Source organism: Abrus precatorius, unplaced genomic scaffold (assembly GCF_003935025.1).
Source record: "Abrus precatorius isolate BTA unplaced genomic scaffold, Abrus_2018 Scaffold2, whole genome shotgun sequence".
NCBI lineage: Eukaryota > Viridiplantae > Streptophyta > Magnoliopsida > Fabales > Fabaceae > Abrus > Abrus precatorius.
Genome location: NW_020874362.1, coordinates 30,672,766 through 30,700,031, shown reverse-complemented (window position 1 = coordinate 30,700,031; position 27,266 = coordinate 30,672,766). Strand labels below are relative to the sequence as shown.

Sequence of the window (27,266 nt, the reverse complement as noted above, 5' to 3'; positions counted from 1 at the left end):
TTATTTTATTGATGTCCCTCTCAAATTCAGGTATTCCATGTTTTCTGAAGTCACAGAAAACACCTCAAGACTTGAACAATCTCTAAGATTGAGTCTTTGAAGAGATTTTAAGTGAATGTTGCTTGGAAGACGCTTGAGCTTGTTGCAAGATTCCAGATTCAAGTAAACAAGCTGGTTCAGATGCTGCCAAACTGATTCTGGGAAATATGCTATTGCTGTTTCTCTTAACTCCAGGCCTATCATGTTCTCTGAAGATACTGAAAACTCACCAAGACCTGAACAGTGTTCGAGAATGAACATTTCAAGAGAGAACAGATGAACGTTTCCCAGAAGACTACTAAGATTCTTGCAGGATTCTAAGTTAAACAAAATAAGCTTCTTGATATATTGGATGGATGAGGATACATGAAGCAGACTAGTGCAATGAGAATCATCAACAATTTCAAGATTTGGCACTAGCGTAAAATTTGGGAGGTCAGTTAAATTCTTGCATGCACGGAGGTTGCTCCCTTTCAAGCTTGCAAGACTCTGCAGTAACAAAGTGAAAAGGCAAGGCATAAATAGACAAGCATACAGCTTGACCTTGGGCTGAATTATAAAAGAAATTACCTTGATTCCATCCCAAAGTTTTTCAACATGACTTCCCATCATGGAAAGCATGACAAGGTTGTCCGTACAAAAAGTTGATGGCAAAGACTTGGAAGGGTATCCATCCCAGTGTAGGTGCTTTAATTTACTAGACAATGATTCAAGACCTGAAGGAAGAAGCATGTTCTGCCCCTATCCATATAGAATTTGAGAAATCTTAGATTGATCATCCTTGAGAAGGTCTCGTAGCTCAAGGACAAGACTCTTATTTTAGGCACATCTAAGATTATGCCCTCATGTAGTGCAGCAAGATGTTCTAGTTTCTTTGGATTGTCCACATCATCAGGAACTGTCAAAACCTTTTTTTGGCTAGGCCTCCTCATAACTAAAGTGGATCTCACTGCGGGGATGCTAATATGGAGATTCAAATCCTCTAGTACCTCAGAATGAAGTTTATCACGTAAGCAACAGGTCCATGCTTTTCAAATTCCTCCCTTACATTTGCCAAGAAGCTTCTACCTTCATATTGAGAAGAAAATTTGGCAAATAAATCATTGGCAATGGTTGTTTTATCCATTCCACCCATGCCCCAAATCCCTATTATGCGAACTTCTCTTGACCTGATTCTCAATAATGATTCAATAGGAGCAACATTTTGATCAATTCCAACAAGTTCTTTTATGTCAGTGGGATATATACGATTCAGTTTTTGCATAACATCTGTGAAAATATCCTCAATCATATTCAGTCCTAGCATGCATAAAAAGAAAAGAATATAAAATATTCATCTCAAGTAAAACTTAGTCACATAGTTATTTACCTTGAAAAAAAAGAGAGAAGAATGTATTGAAGTATTAGAAGTGAGAAGACATCTTGATGTGATGACTTGATCACTAACAATAAGTTATACTATGAAACCTTATCACTTATCATTTCAAGTAGGAAAACAGGAGAGAGAAGTATAATGTCCATGTCAGAATGAAAAAAATCACAATGATCATCCACTAGACACTTCAAACCGCACAAATCTAATCTGAGTTTTTCCCCCGAGGGAAAGAGAGAGAAGTATAATGTCCATGTCAGAATGAAAAAATCACAATGATCATCCACTAGACACTTCAAACTGCACATATCTAATCTGAGTTTTTCCCCGAGGGAAAGAAATAGATAAAACTAATTAATTGCTATAGATACCGCTTCAAAGATGTACTTCTATTTTCCAAAAAATAACAAAAGGTTTAGTTACCGATAATTCCTTGATTCCCACCCAAGTGAGAGTAGCTTTCCACTTCAACAACTTGGCCATGCTATGGTTAACATCTCTTTCATATTTTTCAAAAGCTATCTTGTGAGTTCCTGTCTGCTTCCTCACATGGGAAGGATCAATCTTATAGAACACGGGTATAACAACGTGTACACCATGTTTCTTTTGTTCAATTATTTTGGCAAGTTCACTCAAGCCCCAGGTGGAGGAAGCATAGTCTTTGGAGAGAACAACCACAGATAGGTGGACTCTTTGAAGGCTTTGACAATCGAGGGAGAGACCTGATCCCCTTTGGGAAGCCTGTGATCTAGAAGGTTTGGATTTTGTTGCGGTGAAAAGCAGCATGAAGGTGGCTTGTGAAGTTGTTCCGGGTATCCTCACCTCTAAAACTAATGGAAACATCATGTCTTTTAAGAGGTGCTGCAGAAGAGGAAGAAGAAGCAGGCTCAGCTGGGACTTTAAGCTTCTGGTTAACCATTCTGGGTGGGCATGATGGTTGTCCAAGACTTGTGCGGCTTTTGCTACCACAATCAAACATACTAAACTGTTGTTTGAGCAAAGTAAGGTTGTAGTAAGTATGTAGGAAAATGTTTCTTAGAAACCTACAACTAGAGAGAGAAAGGAATAGAAAAGAGAGAGGTGATGGATATAGCCTTTGGTCCAAACAAAATGAAGTATTTTCTTAGTTCTTATTATAAAAAATAAATGATAAATTTAAAATGTATTAATTATTAAAAAAAAATTATACTTTTTTTTATTAGTATCATTAAATATATAAATTATTAACTACATTTTTTAATATCATGGATATTCTTAGAATAAAATTTATATTTAATAAAAAACATAACTGACTTAATTATTTTTTTTAATTTTGGTGATTTAGTCTTTTTGTTACTTATAATTATAAAAAGTATCAAAAGTAATAATAATTAATGTGATGTAATAGAAAGAGACGTAGGGTGTGCTTGAAAACATGTTACTTTAAATGTCGATCCAACTCAGATGCTACAATTGGTAGCGTCATATTAAACGTGAATTCATATCCATTTTAACCCAAAACCAAACATGCTAGTAAAGTGTTTACACTATGTTGCTGGTGGACTAAGTATACTTGTTTGGTTATGGCTATCTGCTAATATGCATGTCAACGTGGCAAACAAAACCAATAGGTTATCTTCTAACAGTTTGTTTGATGAAAGAGCATTATGAAGATATAATGTTAAAAGAAAACATGAGTATGATAAATAAAATACATGGAATTGGCAGGGAAAAGAAGAGCTACGTTGGGTCAACTAGCATTACAATTTGGAAATTTAGAGATGTGTTAAGTAGAATCATAGTTCCTGAGTTCCAACTTTCTAGTTTGGTTATAGTTCCTGACTGAGTCTCGCGGAACAGGACTTTCAGAAGTCTTCGCGAAACTAGAATGTGAAAGAACCAGGAAGCTCTGTTGAAATCATTTACCAGCCAATAATGTTCAATATCTATTATTAACTTTTAATTTTGAAGACAAAGATTGTTCAACTTTATGTAATGCACCCGCATATATACTGAATCTGTTTTGTCAAATATGTAATGCTTTATTAGGATTTTCCTACCTATTTTTTAGTATGAGAGATCAATAAATTCTGAGTAGTGAGATGATTGCTCTGTATAAGAAAACGTTTTTTTTTTTTTTTTTTTCTCTTTTTTGGTTTATTTCTTTCTTTCATGAAATTACAAAAAATGTTATGGTTTTTTATTTTTTTAAAGTTTGTATAAGAAATAATGAAAATAAAAACTAAGCTATTTTTATATAAATATTTAAAAATAAGGAGTGAACTAAAAATAAGATGGTATTTTATAATTATTTATAAAAAAAATTGTTTTCTCAAACTAAATGAGCTTTAAAAATTATGTGAATTTTTTTCTTTCACATTCTTAATTTAATAATTCTCTCTCATATTTTTATATTTTTTAAATAAATTTTATTCAATAATTAAAAATATGTTAAAAAAAAGTGTGCTTCTAACTCTCCTTTAAATAAAATTGTTGCTTATCTTAAATGTTTTCTTGTAAAATTAATTTATACTTGAAAAAACAAAACTTGTATAAAATTTTTTTAAACTTCCATCTCTCGTTTTCTTCTTTTCCTTTACTTTCTAGTTTTCTATGCTAGCAAACCATTTTTTTTTTTTTTTACCAATCTATCAACATTTTCATGTAATCCTTCAATTCACGTAAATTATTTATTAATTTGGTATAATTTCTCATTACTCCTCGTCTAAAAAAATTGTTTCGAGTAGGTGAGTAGTCTTGTGTTAATGACTTCTAAAAAATAAATTTTGGAAGTTATTTTTTTGGAATTAATTTTTGGAAGCATGTTTTATTAATTTTTAGAAATTCAACTTCAGAATTTAAAGAGAACGCACATGTCCTATAACTTCTATACATAGAGAACGTCCACATGTTGTTATGGAATAGAAAGATCGTAATGTATGACAAAATCGTTATATAGTAGGAAGAGGTTCCTGCAAGCTCTTTTGAGCTAGCGATAGAGCAATTTCTAGGAGGGTTTGTTGATGCATATGTACAAATAATGAATTAAACTATTGTATATGATTAGTATATGTAGATTCTCATGCACAAGATGTAGTATGTCAATACTTGTGCCTTTGAAGAGTAGCGTGAGGTATCGATGAATTATCTTTCAAAAATATTTATAATTGGTTACAAAATACAATCACATTAATCACCCAATGCACATATGTGGCTTGTAGCATTAAACTAGTTATTTAAAAAGATTTGGTGAGAGTTATACCTAAACAAAATTATAGTTGTGGACAAACCCATAGATATCATGTGATAATTTACATGAGATAGTAGTAGTCAACTTTTGAGAGGAAAAATTTTTCGTAAATTCAAGAATTGAAATATGGACAAGGACTATGTTACCTTGAGGCAATTACATAATCCATATCTAGTATAGTCATCCACTTAGTAACAGATATGATAACACAGTAGATATGAACATTTAATTTCTTCCTTAATGCATTTCTTGGATAAGCTATTCAATTGAATTAAACCTAGAGAATTAACATCAATGGAAGTTGAGTAATTTTCATATCTGAATTGAATGTCAAGATTTATGATATCTTAAGAATAAACATTTATTGTCTTATGATCTCTTAATTTCTTGTGCATAATGCAATGTTTGATTGATTCACACTTAAGGAATTAGGATAATTAATTAAATATTAAGATCATTAAGTCAAGGCATTTAATTTTGATTAACCTAATGAAATTGATCGTCAATCAATTAAGAACTTAAAAATTTTGATCGCATTCAATTTTGCAAATGACAAATAGATAAAATCAACCTTAACTTCATTTGATTAGTAATCTTATTTCTAAAATCTTCACTTTGTTTGCTTTATTGCATCATAATGGAAATTGACATTAACGTGGAGAAGGTAATTTATCAACAACTGCACCAAATAATGGAAGACGAGAATCAAAGATTCCTCGCTTACCCCTCATTAATTACACTGCTATGTGAAGAGTCTAAGGTTCCTATTGACCCCAATAACATACTAGTCTATAAGCCCAAATGGATCACAGCCTCCACCATTGATACAATTGCTAAACATGCCACCAGATGACCTAAATGAAGATCAGCAACCACTTCTCCATCAAGACCCTCCACTTCCACTTCTTCCCACATAACAAGCAAGCAACAACTTAATCTGGTTTTCAGTGGAATAACACAGTTGCATAAGATGACCACCAGACAAGCACAACTGTTAATGCAGGGAATGGTGCACCTAGAGGTAAAGGTAGACAAAATTGCCCAAGATTTGCAAGTCAACGATGCTGAATAAGAGGGCCCATCCTGTGCTGAGTTACTGCGCTTGATGTGTGAAGAAGATCCTACAGAAGAAGATGAACCAAAGGAAGAAATTTGAATCAAATGCACTGCTGCACTTTTGCTTTCTTTACATTTGTTTTTCCTTTCTTTTTGTTGTTATTTCCAGGACAAATGTTTTAATTTTGGGGCACTTTGTTACCTATGCACAATTCATTAATTTCCAATTTATATAATTAGTGTGCTTGCTGTTTTTCTATGCCTTTGTCATATTCCAGGGGCGCAAAAGGCAAATTCCACACCTCTGACTGCTCTAAATACATAGGGGAGCCCCTTTCTGAATTTATTGTTTACTGCAATTCTTTGCACATGCTCCATATCAATTTTCTCCCTATGTATAAATTTCCTTTGCTGTATTTTGTTGAATCTCACCCATATCTGTGAATACCCACATCTATCTTGCATAACTCACAAAGCCTAATAATTCACAACAAATTTTGAATACATTGTTGAACATCATGTTGTTTTAAATTTCAAATTTTTACCATGTTAGTAATTGAGTTGATAATTTTCTTGCTGAGTGCATGCTTACTGTGATCACTGTTATTCTTTACAAATTTTGTTATTCTTCTTTTTCCTCTTATCATACTTTTATGTTATAATATGATTAAGGCACTATTGCTTAATCAGTTCATTAGCCAAATAGCCACCCTCTACTCCATCTCTTGTTTAGCCCTTTGAGCCTAACCAGTTTTCTTCTGTCCTAATATCACTCATAAACCCAAAAGTGAAAAACTAATTATCCTGCCTTATGACTTAGCAAATATGAGCACCATTTTGGATTTAACATAGAAAATCTAAGTTTGGGGATTTCACTATTTGCTTTTAAGTTTGGGTATTTCACTATCAAATACTTTTAAGTTTTGAGTTGCTTTGCTATATTGCTATTTGTTAGGATAACTGTTATGATCAGCTTATACTGGAAAAAGCGAATTGAATTCAAGTCCTCTTCTTCTTCTTTGTTAAAAAAAAGAGAACAGAGATGAGAAGTGAAATTACAAAAGGAAAATTATTGTTTTCTGTCATTGTAATGAAGAAAAAAATTTGAAAATATCCAATGAGGAATTACAAGCAATTATCCCAATTTTTAGATTTTTTTAGTTATCCCTCATATTTTCTTTAACATAGGAAATAGCCAGAAACTAAATTATTTTCCCACCTGAGCTCTGACCACGTTTCAACCTTTATAAAGTCCTCTTGATTACGACAAATTGCTTAGATAGATGTGAGCTAGAAAAATGCCAAAACTATGTTAAAGAATGACAATAAAAGCATTTAAGAGAGTTAAACATAAGCTAATACATTATGAGCAACAAGAGTGAAACACCAATCCTGAGAGTAAAGGGTTTGATTCAATTATGGTGTCGTGAACAATGAATTTGTTTGCGAATATTAAGAATTATTTTTGTTGTTGCAAGAGAGATAAATGAAAGTGTATGTCAAAATTTTAATTGAAGATATCTGTTCATGTAGAAAAGAAAAGAATTTTGCTTGAGGATAAGTAAACATTTAAGTTTGGGTTGTGATGAGTCATGAACTCATGTAGTAAAGTAAATGCTTATGACATATTTCATTGCATAAATGATTCAAGTTAATGCAATTAATTAAAATATTCATTGGAAAGATGTTATTACTTGGAATCTAATGAATTGTTCAATTATTGATAGTTGGCAGTTGATTTTTGAAGGGTTTAGAAGAGAAATCGCAATTGGATTTAAAAAGAAGTTGAATTTTTGCATGACATATTTGTGAGGGACACGAGCCTGACAAAGCATATAAAAACAAAAATTTCTCCTAAAGGCAACATCTTTTATTACACTTTTTAAACATAGAATTTTAGGTTTTTCGTATATCTTTACATACTGATGTCTTTCATTCCATTTTTTTTCTTGGCTTTTGTATGGGATTTTGATGGGAAGTAGGGCTACATTCCTCTATTCCTTTTATTCTTAATGGAACAGTGATTCCTACAATTACTTTTCTTGTGATTTGCTTTTAGTTGAACATGAAATTTATTTCTACAATATATTTTAGTTTTTTGGGATTGCTAAATTTATTGGGAGTTGAGAAAGGATGAACTTAATCTTTTGTTCATGGCAATGAATTGAACATTAAATATAACTCAAATGCAATTTGCAATCTAACGTATTTAGTTTCGAGCTTAATGCTTCTCTGCTTCTTTGCATTCAGCGTTAATGAAAAGAAATTTATAATTTGAAAGTTGTAATTTTTCTTGGATTTGAATTAAATTGCTCATTATAGATTAGTTAGGAATTGGAATATCTGATAATGTGATCATGTTGATTTATAAACTTAATGCTGATAATCTTCTTGTTTACCGAAGGAATTAGGGATCTATAACTGGTTTAGAACCAATCTACCAAGGAATTGATATTGGGTACTATGAAAAATATGACCATTAGACCGGATTGTATTTTGGGTTACATATTTTTATGCAATGGGAAAAGATTAAGGGATTTTAAACTCAACTCGCTTCTTAATCAAATTACAAATCATTTTCATTCTCTTATTTAGTTACATTTTGCAGTTTAACTTCATTTATAGTTAATTTCTTACGCCCAACTTTTACTCTTAATGTTAAATTCATTTTCTAGCACTTATATCAGAATTTTACTTTCTGCACATTATCTAAATTTTCTTTTTACATTCTTACTCTGTTTTTTAACTCAACTAGTAACATTCTTGTGGTTTGGTACTTCACATTTATCCCAATGGATGATAAAATCTAATTGTTATTGCAAACGATTTGGTACACTTGCTAATCCATTTATCAATGACATCCCAACTAGATAAGTCACATTTGCTACCTTGAAGCAAGTTCTTCAACCTTCAATGCAAACCTTCAACCCTATTATCACAATACAAATAAAATATAAAATGTAATTATCTAAAATATAAATTACTTTTAAGAATGGTTTAAGCATGCATATTTATATTAGTGTTACTAAGATGCATCACCCCTCATCTATCCGTGTTGAGATGAAGTTTTCTTTACAAGGAATCAATCAAGTATTTCTTACATAGTCACAAAAAAATAAAAAAGCATGCATAAAGTTATTTTAAATCTCTTAAATGACTTTCATATCCATCCTTATAAGGTGAATATTTCATGTGAAATCTATCTAGCAAGTGTACTAGATAGTTGTAGTAAGTAATAAAATTAAAATTTTGAGTTCTGAGTATCATTCTCAGGGATTGATACAAGTAATTACCAATTCACAAGATCAAAAACTATTTAAGTTTATTAAAATTAGAGAAGTTCTGAATATTTTGGTACAAAAACATAAAAGTGTAGAAAAATAGAAAGAAAAAGCAAACAAAGTGAAGATTTGATAAATAAGATTACTAATCAAATGAAGTTAAGGTTAATTTTATCTATTCGTTAATTGCAAAACTGAATGCGATCAAAATTTCTAAGTTCTTAATTGATTGATAATTAATTTTACTAGGTTAATCAAAATTTAATTTCTTGGCTCAATGATCTTAATATCCAATTAATTACCCTGATTTCTTATGTGTGAATCAATTAAACATTGTATTAGGGATGAGAAATTAAGAGACCATAAGACAATGAATGTTTATTCTTAAGATATCATAAATCTTGATATTCAATTCATATATGAGAATTTTACTCAACTTTCATTTATGTTAATTCTCTAGGTTCAATTCAATTGAATAACTTATCTAAGAATTGCATTAAGGAAAGAATTAAATATTCAATACAATCAAAAATCTAAAACTCAGATTCACAATCAATTTACAATTTCAAAATAGGATCTATCAATCCCTAACAAAAAGAAATAAGAACATAATTCTAAAGGAAAGAGAGAAAGAAAGAGTAAAAGAGGTGTAAAAAAAAACTCTAAAAATCTAAGTCCTAATCCTAATTCCTTTAGAATTGAGCCTTGAAATTCATCTCTAATCCTCTCTCTCTAACTCTCTCAAAGTGTGGAAAAGAAAAAAATGAGAAAAACTATTAAAAAACTAAGTTTAAGGCTATTTATAGATTTTTCGCACTTTTAGCGTAACCACTTTTGGTGTCTAGAGTGATTACGTGCAGACTCTTTTGTAATGAAAGTTTTCTTGAACTTCCACTCTTTTCTCAAATAACAGTTTTTGGAACTTCCACTCTTGACACCCAAAGTATTAACACATCTTCTTCTCTCAACCTCAAGCTTCTAGAACACTCACTTTCAATAGAGAAAGTGTTTATGCGTGTACCTTGTTTCAACCTTCAACTTTGCAACACTTACTTTCAACGAAGAAAGTGCTAACACGCAAGATATACCATCTTAAAAGCCTTTAAAACCTTCACTTTTGGTGGCAAAAGTGTTCATGCACAGGGAATAATTCACCATTATACTCTGAAGTGATCATTTTTACCTCTAAAAGTGATCATGCGCAGCCTATTTCTCTACTCAAACCTTTGGAACACTTACTTTCAATGCCAAAGGTGATTATGCACAGAGTATATTTCATTTAAAGATTTTAAAGTGATTACTTTCAGTTTGAAAAGTGATCACACACACACCATAGTTCCTCTTCAAAGCCTCTACAAAGCTTACTTTTGATGACAAAAGGGACTATGCTGAACATATTTGACTCTCCAAGTATTTGGAACACTTATTTTTTTTTTCCCCTAAAGTGATTACTCTCATTATTAATTGACTTTTAGGATTTTGGAATGATTACTTTCTGCACTAAAAGTGATTACGCCCAACTCATTTGGCTCCTTCAAGCTTCTAACTCGTGTTTTTTCTTAGAATTTCCTATAAAACTAATTCAACAACAAAAATTACATATAAATTCTATTAAATCCAAACAAATTGAGCTACTAAAAGCAAAAATTGAATTTATTGAACAATTATGTTTTTTTATGATGCTTTCATCTTCCAAACTATAACTTTTCATTAAAAAGATCCTATAAAACTAACTAAAAAATCTAACAAAATATGGATTTATCAGAATGCATAATATTAGTACACATATCCATCATTGAGTTCCATTTTTCTTTAAGATACATTGTCATGTTGCACTTGGCTTTCACATTCTTAGTGATGTAAAATTAACATAGCAAATGAGTTGTATTTGAAAATACAATTTTTGTTGCATTCATCAAAGCAATATCCTTATCAATCACAATGATGTTAGACATCATGATAAATCTACATTTTAATATATTTATTGAACTGATTGTGCAAAAAATTGAAAGGAAATGAATAAAATTGTATTGAAAATAAGGAATAATGGTTAAATCTGCATAGTTGATTAAAGAGAAAAAAAAATTCACTTAAATATAATTTCCTTGTCTAAATTTATCAATTTTGATGCAGTTTCATTAGAATTCAAAAGGAAGAAATTGGAAGGATTTAGAAACTTTTAAGTGAACTTTAAAGAAAAACAAGATATCTGAATTTCATTGTCTTCATGTTCTGAGTTAGAAGTTGACAAAAATAGGCGTGTGTTAGGATATGCAATTTTCAATGTTTTCACTTTTAATGCTTAGAAATTACTCAAAGTCAATGAAAGTTGCGCAAGTACTGTCATCCAAAAGTTAATGTCCTCACATCGCAATGAAACATAATTTAAAACGCGAGTTAGGACATCCATAACTCCATGTCTCCACATTTCATATGTAAAAGTGATGAGTCAATAACTCATCTAGAAAATTAAAGGTTTTTAGGCATATTTTATTGAATTTAAATTATAAGTCAATGCAATTAATTAAGAAATTCAATGGAATGTTGTATTTGCTGGAAAATTCATGAATCACTCATATTCTAATGGCTGATAATTTTATTTTGAAGGGATTAAAAAGAAATTCTGCAATTGGACTTAAAGAGTAAAAGAGGAGTGTTGCAGGTCTGATTTGTGGGGACACGAACTTTTATTTGTGGGGACACGACGTTGACTAATGTATATAAAAGCGAAAAAATTCTGAAAAGGCGGCATCTTTTATCTTTCTTTTTTTAGAACATTCTAAAGCACGGTTTTTTAAGTTTTCATACAGTTTTACGTAGAATAGGGTAACTAGGGTATTTTCTTTACATCTTGGTAGAAGGATTCTCATGGAAACTTGGATTTCCTTTCCATCTTCTCTGATTTTTGTAATAGAACAATAACACTTTCATTCTATCCTTTTGTTGTAAGCTTTTCTATAACTATGAATTTCATTTCTGCAATATATCTCAGTTTTAATTCATTTCCTTTCATAATGTCTAGTTAAATCTCTTTGGGGTTGAGTAAAGATGAACTTATACCTTTACCCATTGCAATGAACTAAGCATTGTATGTGACTCAAGATGGAAGCTTTACTCTAACTTTTTAATTCTGAACTTAATGCCTCGCTGTTCTACGTGAATGAGGTTGATGAAAAGGAGTTCATTGCTGGAAAGTTGTGAACTTTCTTGGACTAGAGTTAAAATGCTTATTATGAATTGTCTAGGAATAGAAATTTATGATAATGTGGTCATATGGGTTTTATCCTTAATGTTGAACGTTTTTTGTTTACCTAAGGGATTAGGAGATTAAAAGTCGTTTTAGAACCAATTACCAAGGGATTGGAGTTGGATAATTGAAACAACCTGACCATTAGATTGGCTATATTTTGAGTTACAAGTATATTTTAAGTAAGGGGAAAGGGATAAGGGATTCTAAACTCAACCTATTTATTAATCTTTGCAAAAACCTATTTTCTTTACTTGAGTTATTTACATTCTACAATTCTGTTACTTATTTTCTGTATTAAGTTTTACTTTTGTCCATTTATTAATTGTAATTCCAGCATATTTACTTTCAGTTTTAAAATTCTACTGTGTTAAATTTCGTATTACTATATATACTCTGTTTTGGTGATCCAACTAGTAATATTCTTGTGGTTTGATACTTAACACTTATCTCAGTGGACGATAATCTTTGTAACTTCAACGATTTGGTGCACTTGCCAAAAAGTTTTATAAAAAAGCAAACTATACTTATAAAACAAGTTGTTTAAAGTTAATTCTTTTGAAATTTTTTAGACTGTGGACTAAAAAAATACTTTAATTTCACAATGACCTATCTTCAAATTTGAAAAACTCTATAAATAGATGAAGATGTTTAATTTGGGAGATGGGTTGATTCTAAATTTTAGTTCAATTTTTTGCAACTTAGGTTCTTGTTTTTTTTTTGTATTTTTTTTTTTTAGTTTTCATTTTTTTTTCAAGTTCTTTCTCTTCTTAATTTGTGTGAGATTGAAGTGAGATACATTGGACACAAACATGAAACTTCAATAAAGGATATATTTCTAGATATTTCTTCATTCTTGAGTTTCTCTGTATTATTTACTATGTTTTCTAAATTTATAGGTTATGAAAGGATGTTATATGGATTCAAACTAATTTAATCTTCATTTTGTAAAATCTAATTTATACTTTTTGATAATTGTATAGTTTTACTTCTGAATTTAATGCTTCAATTAAATTGGTTATTTGATTGTATGAATTTAGAAAATTTATGGACAATGGACACATTGGTGGATATGTTTAAATTTAAAGTTTATTCAATTTTTAATCACGTAGACATAAGAGTTGAAGATTGATTTGATTGTTATTAATTATTGTTCATAAATGTTATATTAGTTGATTCTACCTAAAATATTAGAATTTTTTAGCTACAATTAGTGTAAAATATCAAAATATTAGATTTTACTATACTAAAGAGTAATTATGTTATAAAACTAAGTTGGAATGTGTATTTTCTACATAAGTGAGAATATGGATGAAATTTGAATCTTAACCATCTTTGTTATTGTGATTTCATATCTGTTTCATATTCAATTCTTTGTGTAATTGTGTTTTTCTATTTTGTATTTGTTTGTTATGTATATTTGCATAAAAATCTTATATTGTTATACTTAATCTTGTTTGTTCTATATTGCATATTGACCTTTATATTCTTTCTTCTCTCTCTCTTTTTTATTCTTATAGTAATTTGAATTTCATTTTGTTATTTGTATTTAATGCAATTTTTCACCACAAGATATTTTTCTCTCAACATAATTCTAATTTAAAAACTTAAAAGCATGTTGGTTAGTTTATTTTATATTTAGTTTTATGCTAATTGTTTAGCAACAATTCTTGTGAGAGCAATGCATTCTATACTCTTTTAAAATGATTAGTGCACTTGCCACATTTTTAGTACAAACTAAGCATCATATTACATTATATGTTTAGAATAATTATTTCAAATTTAGTAATGTCTAAGTGAAATTGTCTTCTTGCTCAGTCATCAAACAAGCAAATGTTATAGAAAATATCAATTTAGTCTATATCTATTGGTTTTATATATACTATTAATTATCAAAATAATGTTGAATGCATGTAATTATTTTATAGTTTTATGGAAGCTGGATATATTCATAATATGTTTATTATAACATTAGACATTAGAGTTTTTCTATGTCAATGCACGTATTTATCATGTTTCAATAATTTTATTAGCTATTGAATTTCAGTTTTAGAACCTTTTAAAAAGACTTAAAATGTATGACATGCATTGCATAACTACTTGATAGTTGTTAAGTTACTTTCACTATGATATTTTAATGTAAACAATATAGTTCTTTTATTTACCATGTTCTTTGTCATATTAGTAAGCAAAGATTTTCTTCACCACTTTGTTGACTAGGAAATGCATGTTCCACCAATATTTATGCACTTTTATGATAATCAAATCTGCACACTACTATAAGCATTTTTTTTAGATCTAGTTACCTTTTGTACTAACTCATTCTAATATATTCTATATCTTTTGCTCTTTTTACAATGTTAACATTGTCTTCTTTTTTTTATATAACCCTTATGTTTAAACTAATAATAATGACAATAAATCTATTTTTATCCCAATTTCTTGAGTTTATTTCAAAATATTGCTTGATAAAAATAATCTATAAAATAAAATAAATATATAATATGCAAGTTCATATATTAAAAAATTTATAATAAAAATTAATTATTTAATCATTTATTTAGTGATAAATACTTTACTATAATTCATAATTTTTTTTGAATTTTTTATTCAACTTTTTTATAACTAACCAATTTATAAAAGACATTTTACATTAAATCATTATGTTAAAGATTGTATTATTATACATTGAAGATTTTCTTACGTGGTTGACAATAAATATAAAATATTTTTAGAAATAAGGTTTCAAAATCGCATTAATTAAAATTTCAAAACATTTTTGTAAGCTTGTTAATATCAAAAATTAAATTTTAAAAAAATAATTTTTAAATAACGAATAAAAGATTAAACACATATAGGACGAGTTTAATGATTAATAAATATAAGAAACACACATTTTTGAATCACTGATCACTGCTGTTAGCTTTAAAAAATTAACCTGACATTAATAAGAGTATTTGTTAAAAAGATGTTGCAAATTAAAAAAAAAAAAAAAAAAGAAGCAAGCTCCACCGCCTAGTAGTGTGGTTTACTTCGTAAATCAACAATCGAATTGCACTTCTGAATTGTACGACCAAAAAAATGTGTTCTATTATTATAATTTTCAGCCTGCAACTTTGCTTTGGAACAAAAAAAGAAACGGCCTGAAACGTTGCTTTGTTGGATCCTTTTGAAAAGTCCGACATATATAAAAAGAATCGATTTTTGATTATTATTATTTCAACTAATTAATGATTAACCATTTTCATCACTTAATTAATGAATTCTCCGAAATCATGTTTTGTCCAAGATCACTGCTACGCCCCAAGACTACCTTTACTCTCTCCGAGATCAACTACAAGGTGAATAAGAAGGTATGAATGTTTCATCGTGAAGTCTCTCTCTCTTTATCTCTCTTTCTACGCAATAGCAAGGTGGGTCTTCGTGCATGTCCCAATCGTTGACTTTTTTTATTATATGCTTTTTTGGGTGAAATAAGATTGATTGATTTGGTAAATAGGAGAAAAATCTTATTGCGATGATGATGATTTTGATCTCAATAATTGTTTGATCAAAATGATTTTGTTTGTTTTCTTTGTTTTGTCTGTAGAATTTTCTTACCCTTGGATTGAACCGATTAGGAAATTTAGGGTTCATCAAAAGATGAAAACTTGATTTCAAATTGTTACTACAGTATATGCTTATATCTTTTGAGTTCTTTGAATTCAATAAACATGTGGCATGATAGCCATGCTTATCTTCCATTCTTTACTTTGAAGATTTAGTGGTGTTTGTGTTGTGATTCATATGTAAAATATATACTGCTTAGCATATAGTTGGAATGGCGCGATCTTCATTGGATGAGATATCAGACTCTGGTGCATTTGAAAGATCTGCTTCCACATTCCGAAATTTCATTTCGAGCAACCCGAATTCCCAGTTTGCAGCTGAGTCTGGAAGGTACCATCTGTATATATCATATGCTTGCCCTTGGGCTTCCAGGTGCCTTGCTTACTTGAATATCAAAGGACTTAATAAAGCCATCAGTTTCTCGGTTAGTAGCATTCATGCTGAATGTTTTCATGTAGAATAGTTACATTATCAGAATTTCATATTGAATGTGTTTATCAGGTAGTCAAACCTGTCTTTGAAAGAACTAGAGAATCAGATGAGTACAAGGGATGGGTTTTTCCTGATTCAGAAACCGATGTGCCAGGAGCTGAACCTGATATGTTGAATGGAGCAAAGAGTGTTAGGGAACTTTACGAAATTGCTAGTACAAACTACACTGGAAAGTACACTGTTCCTGTATGTTTTCTTTTTAAGAAACACTGGCTTCTTTCTTGGATTTTTTTTTTTTTCATTTGCTTTGCTGGGAAAATTTTTGTTGACATCTGATGGATATTGAACTGCACAGATTCTGTGGGATAAGAAACGCAAGACAATTGTTAACAATGAGAGCTCAGAGATAATCCGCATGTTTAATACTGAATTCAACAATGTTGCAGAAAATCCCACCTTGGACTTGTATCCGGCTGATTTGAAAGCCCAAATTGATGAGATTAACGAGTGGATTTACGATAGTATAAACAATGGTGTTTATAAATGTGGGTTTGCGAAGAAGCAAGAACCATACAATGAGGTAAATAGCTATTTTTAACAATTTTCAGGGGCAGTTAGTATTTACTTTCGTACATAAATTCATTAAAATTCTGTTGTACCTTGGCAATGGCAACTGTTTACTTGGTCCTTTCTGCAGGCTGCAAGACAATTGTATGAATCTTTAGACAAATGTGAGAATATACTTAGTAAGCAACGGTATATATGTGGCAACACACTTACTGAAGCAGACATTCGGTTGTTTGTCACTCTCATTAGATTTGATGAGGTAAAGTGTGTGTATGCGTGTGTATTATAAGGCATTTATTGTTGATATTTGGGTCTTGGGAATATTGTGTTTTCTTGTTACAGTGTTACTTGTATTATGCTAATTATCTACTCAAAGAAGCATCACAATAAGAGCTTCCTTTCAGAACTCAGAATTAAATGAAATTTCAGGCAAACCTAAGTGAGTGCAGAGCTGGAGTCTCCCTCAGTTTTAAGACTATTTCTTGTAAAAATATGGAGTTTGTCCTTTCAAATTTCATTTCTTTTTTTACATTAAAATCTCATTATTTCTATCCTGGGCTTGGAAATTTACTAAGTTGTGCTGATGAGTTAAATCCTAACAAATGAATTGAAACCAATATAATATTTGTTTTCAAATCATAAGCCATTTTTATATCTCTGCCTGTACTGTCTTCAAAATTTTCCTTCATAAAAATAAATATATTGGCTATAGCTGGTGCAAAAGTGTAAACATCTCAAATTTCTTCTTTATTCTCCGTTAAATTTTGAGGTATCACAGTGAAAAATCATTATCTTCACAAAATTTTCCTTCTTGTTATTGCTTTATTGTTATTACATGAACACTTAATGGTTTGCATTAAAAAGAGAGCATACTGGAGGAAAAAGCTGTGAAGTGGAACTGAAATTTTAAAAGTTTTTCTCGATTCTTTGTGTTTTTATCATATATCTCCTCAACATTTTGATGGTGTTTGAAGAACATACAAGAATTAGGATGATTGACTCATTACATGACTCAACATTTTGGACTCATTTTTCAATCTATCCAATCCAATGTTCTGAATGTTGATTGTTGAGTAATTAGCCTTTGTTATAATTGTAGGTTTATTCAGTTCACTTTAAGTGCAACAAGAAGCTACTGCGTGAATATCCAAATCTCTTCAATTATACTAAAGACATTTTCCAAATTCCGGGCATTAGTAGCACAGTGAACATGGAACATATAAAGTTGCATTATTATGGAAGCCATCCTTCTATCAATCCATTTGGGATCGTTCCTGTGGGGCCAAGTATTGATTATTCTGCTCCTCATGACAGAGAAAGGTTTTCTTCATAGATGGTCTATTTGTATAATTGCAAGAGATCTATGAGAAATTTTCTGTTCCTGTAAGGGATTGTTTTGTTGAAATTTGCAGGAACAGCAATACTTTGTCAGAAAAACCTATTTCTAAATAAACTGAGACAGGTGTGTATGTGTGTGCAATTTAATGTTGGAATTTTTTCTGTCATTGAAGCGAGACATATCGTATGAGTCATATTGTGCTGTGATTAAATAGATTGGAAAGATCACATATATTTGTCGTTGGGCTTTGGGTTGAACTTTGTAGTATGTTGGAGCTTGTGCAGGCCCAGATTGTTTGGGTCCAGTAGAAATTGATGAAGTGGGAGAAAGTAAGTGAAAGTGACGAAAAATTTTAGTTGAACCCAGGTTCATCTGAGAAAAAAAAATGTTGTACTATCAAATGTTACTGAACATCATGAGAAGTTTTTGTAACGGATTGTCTATCAAACTTTAATAGACTCTAATTAACTCCAACAACTTATGAACAATTAAAGGAAGTGCAGAAATAAACATAACACAAGAGTGTACTCTGGTCTCTTGCAGTAACACGTTCCTTACAAAGTGGTAAATTGCAATAAGAGTAAAAGGACTAACGATTTTCTTGAAGCACTGTGGCTATTATTGGCAAGCATTGACTTACTTGGTCCGGATGAGAAGCTAAGGTGTAATGGTTTGGGTTTGAACACATATGTGCTAATAGTTAGTGCAAATGTGACCATTAATAAACGTGTGGCAACCAATATGCAACTGAAAGAAGTTTTGGCGGTTGAAAATGATGGGGCTGCTGCTCTGTTTTCAAAGGATTTAAAGTTACTGATAGGATTGCTAAGTAATAAAGATAATGCATGATGACCCTTTTTTCCTAAGCAACCAAGTAAGTCTAGCCTTTGCAATTTGCTACATCTTGAAGAATGAGGAGTGTTTAGTTGATGGCTTTCCAAAAAGTAAGATTATGTTTGCTTTATGTAAAAACAATTTTTTTTAAGTGAAATAAAATAAAATTTGTTTGTTAAAATAAATTTTAAAAATAATATTTTAAAATTATTTTAAAATATTATTTTTCAAAATTAAAAATCAAATAAAAAACAAACAGACCCTAAGTTTGTTTATTTTTTCCTTTTCATAAAAAGTTTCATACAATATTGTATTACAATTTTTTTAAGTGTTTGCAATGGTATTTGTAAACATAAGATGATATTATATATCTTCTTTAAAATATCAATTTTGATTTCTCTAACATCTTAAAGATTAGAAGATGTTAACGTCTTTTTTAATTAAAACACTAATTTTATTATTTATTAGTATAAAATTACCAATGACAATTGTTCCACGTATAAGATAGAGAACCAAATTGTCTCGATTGCAAGAGTTGTAATAGATTTTACTTTTTTTTTTATGGATCCAAATCCTAAAAATTATTTACCCTATTGGGGTTGATGTACATCTTAAAAATCACACATTGTTTGAAGTATGTTGGAAGAAGTCTCATGTCTGGAATGAATAAGGTTATATAATGTACTTGAGTTCATAAAATTAAGGCAATTCAGTCAAAAACACTTTAAGTTTATATTTGACTTTTTTTATACTCTTATACTAGAGTGCTATGAAATTTAGTTTAATTATTTGCTTTAAGAGTGTGAGTGTATTGGGGAAAGTTTTTTCTTCAATTTTAATATTTCTACATTATATTCCTTATTTACTATTTTTATCTTATTTCTTTGTCAAAAGGATAATTTTCAAGAGATAAAGATAATATTTCTTTCTTTTTTTATCTAACATAATTAGGTGTAAAAAAGTTGAGACAAATTAAATACTTTTCAAATAACTATAATATGTAAGTTAACTTGTTTATTTAAACTATCTAAATTTAAAGTTTCATCTTTTTTTATTGAAAAAAATATGAAACTAAAATTCAATTTGTTTAACTCATTTACAGTTTAGTAATTTTTTTATGTGTCAAATATTTTTTAAAAGTAGTTTTTATCTATTAATTTAGTATTGAATAGACTTTTATGTTGCAAGAAAAAAAGTAAAAATAAAAAAAAAATAAACATATCTAAATAATAATAATAATTTTTATCAAGTATAATTTTTTTACTTAGATGAAATTAACTTTAACCTTTTAAACTGAACTTGTTTTATTTATATAATCAAATATAAAAATAACTGTGAACTTTTTGTCAATCTGTTTATGGTAAATGTTAATAGATATCTAAACCATATTGATTAAGGAATTAAGGATCTATTTGAATGAAGAATGAAATAAAGAGAAAAAAAATAAAAGAAATAAGTGAATAAAAAATACAGTAAAAATAACATGAAAAGGATGTATTATTTGAACTATTGAATGAATAAAAATAAAAATAAAATATAAAAAATATTAAATTATTTAAATAAATGAAAAAGAAAGTAATAAATAAATCATATTTAAAATTATTTTTAATAATTAGAAAATATTAATTGAATAAAAATATAAAACTTTAGTATAATATTTTTAGTAAAAATATTTTTAAATTTGACTTAAATATATTTTTAATCTTCACATATTAGTGAGTTTTTTTTGTTTTAGTTTCCTTAAAATATTTTTTTTTTATTTTAGTTTCTATTTTTTTTTTATAAATTTTTATTTTTAGATCATAACACTGACGTGATTAAACCAAAAACTGGCACATGATTGAATCTTAATAAATCAATATTAAGAACTAAAAATAAAATTTTATTAAAAAAATAAATTAAAATAAAAAAATTATTTAAAAGAATTAAAACAAAAAATTTATTAAAATGAAAAAATAAAAAATTATATTTAAGCGATATTATTTAAAAATTATTTAATTAAAGAATAAATTAAATTTAAGTAATACCTTAACCCTTTCTTCCTTCTCTCCTCTCTTATTTCTCTCTAATTTGGAGGTTATTACTTTTTTTAGTGAGTCTCACATTTCCAAACTTTCTTCCATCCACTTTTTAGAACAGTTAAATAAGGAAGGTTTTATATATTCATTCAATTTTCTCTTTAATTTTTTTCTCTTAATTACCTCAATCTAAATAAAGTGTAAACATGAAAAGTATTTATTAAAAAATATTATTAATGTATATTCAATATAATTTTAATGTATCTTAAAAATTATTTTTAATTATTTAATCTGTACTTTAAGTACTGATTAGCAAAATTCTTTATTTATAATCAAATAAAATTTGATTGATACTTATTATTAGGAGAAAATTTTGTAAATTGAACTATCCTTTTACTAAATGGTGTATCTCTTAAAAAAAAGAGTGTTTAATAATCATGTTATTCCTTAATAATCATCTTCAACTTTGACTTTTTTTATAAATTAGTAAAATAAATTTTGAAACCTTCTTAATTAACACTACTTATATCCACATTGTCTTTTAAAATATTCATTAAAACAATCATTTCATATTTGTGTTAATTTAAAAAATAAATCAAATATTAAAAATATTATAATAATAAAATAATTTAAATAATTAAAGTATTGGAATGATATGACGTAATAATTTTAATAGCAGATAAACCCTATTAATGAAATAGTGACAATTTAAAATTTAAGCACGAAGATTGCATACTTACTTGCAAGTATTAGGAGTATTCGTACTTCGATTTCAATTATTTTAAAATAATGTTAGGTTTAATTTAATTTAATCAAATTAAAAGTAGTTCAAATTTAATCGAACGATTCAATTTGTATATTTTTATTTATAAGAATATGTAATTTATATTAAATAAAATTAGACTGCAATATAAAAATAATTTAAAGTATCAACTACCATATTTAAATTATAAATATTAGTCAAATAGACTTAAATTTTCTTTAAAAAATGCTAAAATAAAACTAATACACATCTTACTAAAACGTAATTAAGGTAACGATTTATGTAAAAAAAAAAAAACTAGCATAATAATTTCATAAATTTACACTTAAATAAGGATCAGTTTTATGTTAATTAGGGTTTTACTAATAATTTCTTAACTAATGTCTTAACAACACTGATTGACATTTGCTTATGAATTAAGTTTGTATTAGATTTGATGCAATCTAAAACTAAATTACAAAATCTAACCTAATCCAATCTTTTTATTTTATTTTATTTATTTTGTATGGAGTTAATTAAATGGATTTATGACTCCTAACAGGCATAAGTGACCGAAGCTTACGTCTAAGATCTCACTTAAGTGGGATCGCATAAAAAAAACACTCATATGTGTGTATAAAAAAAATCGATATTGAATTAAGAATATATTTTATGAAAATATACTTTTAATTTTAAAAGGAATATATATGGAATTTTAAATAATTTTAAGAGAAAGAAACTAAACTTGATGGTATAAAATTAATAGCTAATATAACATCACAAAAAGTAAGAAAGTTGGGGTGTAAAAATTAATAAATATATATTATTTATATGATTCAAAGGACCTTAAAATAACTTTGAGCAGGCCATCTAGAAGATTGTAGAGTTTACAGTGCCAATTTAGAAACTAATCAAAGTTTAGAGAGACAATAAATATTTAAAAAAAGAATAATTAGAGATGATGGAATGGGCAAGGAATGGAGAAGGAAAAACCAAAAGGAAGTGTGTTTATTGTATTATGAGAAAATAATAATGCAAAATAGATGAAAGGCATATCCATAAAAGAAAAGATTGCGTAGTAGCATTGCTCTTTTCATCGTGCATTCTTCAGCTGTTCGACAAGAGTGCGCTGACCATATTAGCATGCGTAAGGGACCTTAATTGCGCTGGGACCCACACCCCCCTCCAATTATTGCTTTCTTCAATTTTTTCTTCCTCCAAGGAGTAGAACAATCCATCTTCATCTTATTAATTTTCAATGGTTCAAGGTGATTGGATTTTGATTTTTTTTTTTCAGTTTTAATGCGAATTGCACCATGAAATTAGTGTAAAAGATGTAATTTAATTAAAAAATATATTAAAATATTAATTTAGTTAAATATTTTTTTAATTATTGAATCGTTTAAAACAGCTGTTTTGATTTTAAATTTTAAATTATAAATTAAACTAAAATAATTTGTTATATTAAAATAAAAGTGCTTGTTATGTTACCTTTGAATTTGAGAGGAAAAAAAAGGAGTATTTTATATTTTTGATAGATTAATGATTATGGTAAAAAATAGAGTTATTTTTTCTGCAATTTTTTTTAAAATAAATAAATAATTTCACTATTTACTATTAATGACGATTATTTTACATGAAAGAAAATATTAAACATTTTTATCTGTAAAGTGTGTCGTAGATTCTACTTAAAATAAACGTAGATGAGAATTAATTTTAAATTTTTTAAATTTGTGATCTTATTTTTCACTTAAGAAAAATATGAATTTAACTATAATTGTTTTATTAAAATGTGAGAATTATTTTTTAAAGATTGGGCATATAGTTGTAGGAGGGGAAAATACGTTTTTCCTTTATCTATTGGGAAAATCTGTTATAAATAATATGTGGTTGACAAAGACAAGTGCATAAACATGTAGAAGCTTGAAATATACATAGCAAATGCTAAAAATTGAAAGGAAATCGTAGAATATCTTATTTTGCTGGCACAAGAGACTATGCTATCTTTGTCTAGGTCCCTATCTAGCAAAGTTGACGGATCTAACTGAAAGATCAAAGACCTTTATTATATTAGCCTCTATTCTTTGATAAATGGCTCACACTCCACACACACCCATCTTCATATTTTCTCTGTTTCTTTGGCTTAGTTGAGCCCTTTGTTCTTGATAATGCAAGCGCACCATAGACGAGGGTAGGGGCGATTGGTATATATAATAAGACCCTTTTAAGTCTTTGCAATAATAATTTAATGTGGGTCGAAAGATATCATGATTTGATGACTGAAAATTGGAAACCATGATGTGACTAATAATAGTGAAGATAATGCAAGGATAATGGACGATTGGACTGAGAGAAAGAGAAAGTGAGATAGAGACAAATGGTTGTTGTTGGTTTTCTGGAAAATAAATTTTGCAAGATCTCAAGCTTGTACTATTATTGCGTAAGCGTTAATTCATGATCCTCTCTCAATTTTTTTTTATCAACTTTTAACCATTTTATAATTACATAATGTTTTGCTTCATTTCTTAAAATGCCATTAAGCACAATTAGAGTTGCACAAGCTCCTTGGTTGGTAAACATAATAAAAAACACTGTTTTTGTCCTCATGTTCTTTTGTGTACACTTCAATTTCTTTTTAAAGTTGGCATTTAAAAAAAAATAAAGGGATATTATTAGCATAACTTATCTTTTAATCTTATAAATGAACTCGCGAGAGAATTAGGGTTTCACGGATTACGTTGTGTGGTTTCTGTTTCTTACACACACACATTGAATATCTGCATCGATTAATTCATAAATGCTCAATAGCTATAATTGCTTGGTGAAGAGTGTTCAGCAAATTTTCTCAACATATCTTTTCTTAACATTTTTAGTTATTAATTAAAATTATTATAAATTATAAAAGTATAATTAAAATTTACTAAATTAAAAGTGAAGTCCATAAATATTATAACAACTAAAAAGTAATTCTGGATAATAATAAAACAAAATATATTTAAAAAATATAGTTAAGAGTACACGTATTTTTTTTATTATGTAAAAACTTAAGTTGGTGTTTAAGATTTATGATTTGGTTATTTTTATCTAAATTTTTAAAACTCTTTAGTAATTATCAATATTTTTTTTTATTTTTGATATTATTTTTTATTAATATTTTATAATAAAAAACTAAAATAAATACTAACCTCGTAAATCAACTTTTTAACCAAAATAATATATAAAAAAAATAAAAATACTGAAATAGACCTGTCCCAAAAATATTTACCAAAGTAGACCGATTTACTGTTTACGTACATAATTCGTCTTCTCAAAAATTGAATTCTGGTATTTGAATTTGTGTCCGTACAGTAGATTTTCAAATGGAATTCGGTTTTGGGGCAACCGAATTCCATACATAATTTGTATTTTTGTTTTTGTATATAATAAAAAAATATTATCTAATATTTATGTTTATATAATTATATATTGTTAAATTTAATAATAAAAATAGTTTTAAATAATAAAATAAAATATATTATTTGAATTCTATTTTTATTTTTATATTATGTTAATTTGTGTGACAAATGCATCCTCTCATTTTGTAAATTACTTTTAATATGCTGCGAGTTCACTTTTGAGAGCAGTCCAATTTTGAATCGCTCTCCAAAGTCGACTTCTGAGAGCGGTTGAAAAAAACCCGCTCTCCAAAGTCGACTTCTAAGAGATGTTAAATACGAACCGCTCTCCAAAGTTGACTTCTAAGAGCGGTTAAATACGAACCACTCTCCAAAATCATTTTAATATGAATTATGAATATTAATATGATAATATTATTTTGAATAAGTATTTCATTTAAAATGCAACATGAGAAATTTTAATATTAATATGTGAAAGTGTTTAAAAGGGCTGGAGTGTGGGAAGTAAAATTATGACATTTATTAATATAACGTCCAGTTAAGTTAGCTTTTTGTTCTTCTTTTAAATATACTTTTAAATTTCTACATCATATTCTTTATTATTTTTATTTATCTTATATACATATTTTTTAATTTAATAAAATAATAATTCAAAAATATTTTATCATTTACATATTCAAATAAATATATGCCAAATATTCTTTATTATTTCACATAATATAAATATATAATTATTATTTCACACAAATTAACATAATATAAATATTTATTTTCATATAATATAAAAATAAAAATATAATTCAAATAATAAATTTTATTTTATTCTTTTTAAAACAATCTTTTTATTATTAAATTTGACAATATATAAATTATATAAACATGGATTCGTACACGCATGAAGGTTGGAATGAGTTTAGCTGGAGGATTTGGAGAGCGGTTCAAAACCAACCGCTCTCACAAGTCGTTCTTATTTAACCGCTCTTAGAAGTCGACTTTGGAGAGCGGGGTTTTTTCAACCGCTCTCAGAAGTCAACTTTGGAGAGTGGTTCAAAACCAACCGCTCTCACAAGTCGTTCGTATTTAACCGCTCTTAGAAGTCAACTTTAGAGAGCGAGTTTTTTTCAACCGCTCTCAGAAGTCAACTTTGGAGAGCGATTCAAAATTGGACCGCTCTCAGAAGTGAACTCGCAGCATATTAAAAGTAATTTACAAAATGAGAGGATGCATTTGTCACACAAATTAACATAATATAAATATTTATTTTCACATAATATAAAAATAAAAATAGAATTCAAATAATATATTTTATTTTATTATTTAAAACTATTTTTATTATTAAATTTAACAATATATAATTATATAAACATAAATATTAGATAATATTTTTTTATTATATATAAAAACAAAAATGCAAATTATGTATAGAATTCGGTTGCCCCAAAATCGAATTCTATTTAGAAATCTACTGTACAGACACAATTTCGAAGACCAGAATTCGTCTTCAAAAATGAATTCTGTACATAAACAGTAAATCATTCTACTTTAATAAATATTTTTAGAACATGTTTATTTCAGTATTTTTATTTTTTTTATATATTACTTTGGTTAAAAAGTCTCGTAAATCAGGAGTAATATAATATTTTAAAATCTAAAATAAAATACTAGATTGATACGGTAGTTTAAATGTCATATTTTTCGAGTTACGCGTAGTTCCGTAAAGATTTAAGGCACCGTAGCAGCAACCCGCAAGTTACTTTCCTTTGCATGTCTCCATCAATTGAGTACGTAATGATCTAAAAGCTTGGACAAGAAAGTAAATTTAAATTTGAGTAACTTTTTTACAAATTTTTATTTATATTTTTTAATTTATATCATCTATATATTTTCAAATAAATTATGTGTTAAATACATTTTAATTTAAATAATATAAAAACATATACAGAATATTTTAAAATTAAATAAATAACATTCTTATCTTTTATATTTATTTAAAGTCTTTTATTGAAATGGGAGAAAAAAAGAAAAAATAAGAAAAAAATTAGATATTTAGATAAGAGAAAGAAAAAAAAAATTTAGATAGAAAAAAATGAATGTCCCCAAAATAAG

At 28.1% G+C, this 27,266-nt stretch overlaps 2 protein-coding genes across 4 annotated transcripts; one reads left to right on the top strand and one right to left on the bottom strand.

The window, feature by feature from the left end:
- Positions 1-2,257, bottom strand: LOC113859809 (disease resistance protein RPS6-like). The gene is made up of 5 exons (XM_027492492.1): positions 1,835-2,257; positions 1,108-1,321; positions 867-1,021; positions 610-780; positions 1-528 (listed from the first exon to the last, which is right to left on the bottom strand). Exons 1-5 carry the CDS (start codon positions 2,255-2,257, stop codon positions 1-3), a joined length of 1,491 nt encoding a protein of 496 aa, XP_027348293.1.
- A 13,023-nt stretch (positions 2,258-15,280) lies between these two features.
- On the top strand, positions 15,281-18,599 carry LOC113858342 (glutathionyl-hydroquinone reductase YqjG). 3 transcript variants are annotated; one of them, XM_027490940.1, is made up of 6 exons: positions 15,281-15,577; positions 16,033-16,257; positions 16,335-16,511; positions 16,621-16,845; positions 16,963-17,091; positions 17,932-18,599. In XM_027490940.1, exons 1-6 carry the CDS (start codon positions 15,455-15,457, stop codon positions 18,163-18,165), a joined length of 1,113 nt encoding a protein of 370 aa, XP_027346741.1. In that variant the 5' UTR covers positions 15,281-15,454; the 3' UTR covers positions 18,166-18,599. The 3 variants fall into 3 exon arrangements, with proteins under 3 accessions (XP_027346741.1, XP_027346742.1, XP_027346743.1); XM_027490941.1 differs by having other exon boundaries at positions 15,441-15,577; positions 16,040-16,257; positions 17,932-18,347; XM_027490942.1 differs by lacking the exon at positions 16,963-17,091 and having other exon boundaries at positions 15,468-15,577; positions 17,932-18,280.
- The last annotated feature ends 8,667 nt before the right edge of the window (positions 18,600-27,266 follow it).

Excerpts from the sequence above, each read along its gene's own strand:
- LOC113859809 (XM_027492492.1), bottom strand. The coding sequence starts at position 2,257 with ATGATGTTTCCATTAGTTTTAGAGGTGAGGATACCCGGAACAACTTCA. Across the intron at positions 1,322-1,834 it reads TGGGAATCAAGGAATTATCG|GATATTTTCACAGATGTTAT; the intron begins GTAACTAAACCT and ends AATATGATTGAG. Across the intron at positions 1,022-1,107 it reads ATTTTCTTCTCAATATGAAG|AGGATTTGAATCTCCATATT; the intron begins GTAGAAGCTTCT and ends CTGAGGTACTAG.
- LOC113858342 (XM_027490940.1), top strand. The coding sequence starts at position 15,455 with ATGATTAACCATTTTCATCACTTAATTAATGAATTCTCCGAAATCATG. Across the intron at positions 16,846-16,962 it reads AGCAAGAACCATACAATGAG|GCTGCAAGACAATTGTATGA; the intron begins GTAAATAGCTAT and ends TCCTTTCTGCAG. Across the intron at positions 17,092-17,931 it reads CTCTCATTAGATTTGATGAG|GTTTATTCAGTTCACTTTAA; the intron begins GTAAAGTGTGTG and ends TTATAATTGTAG.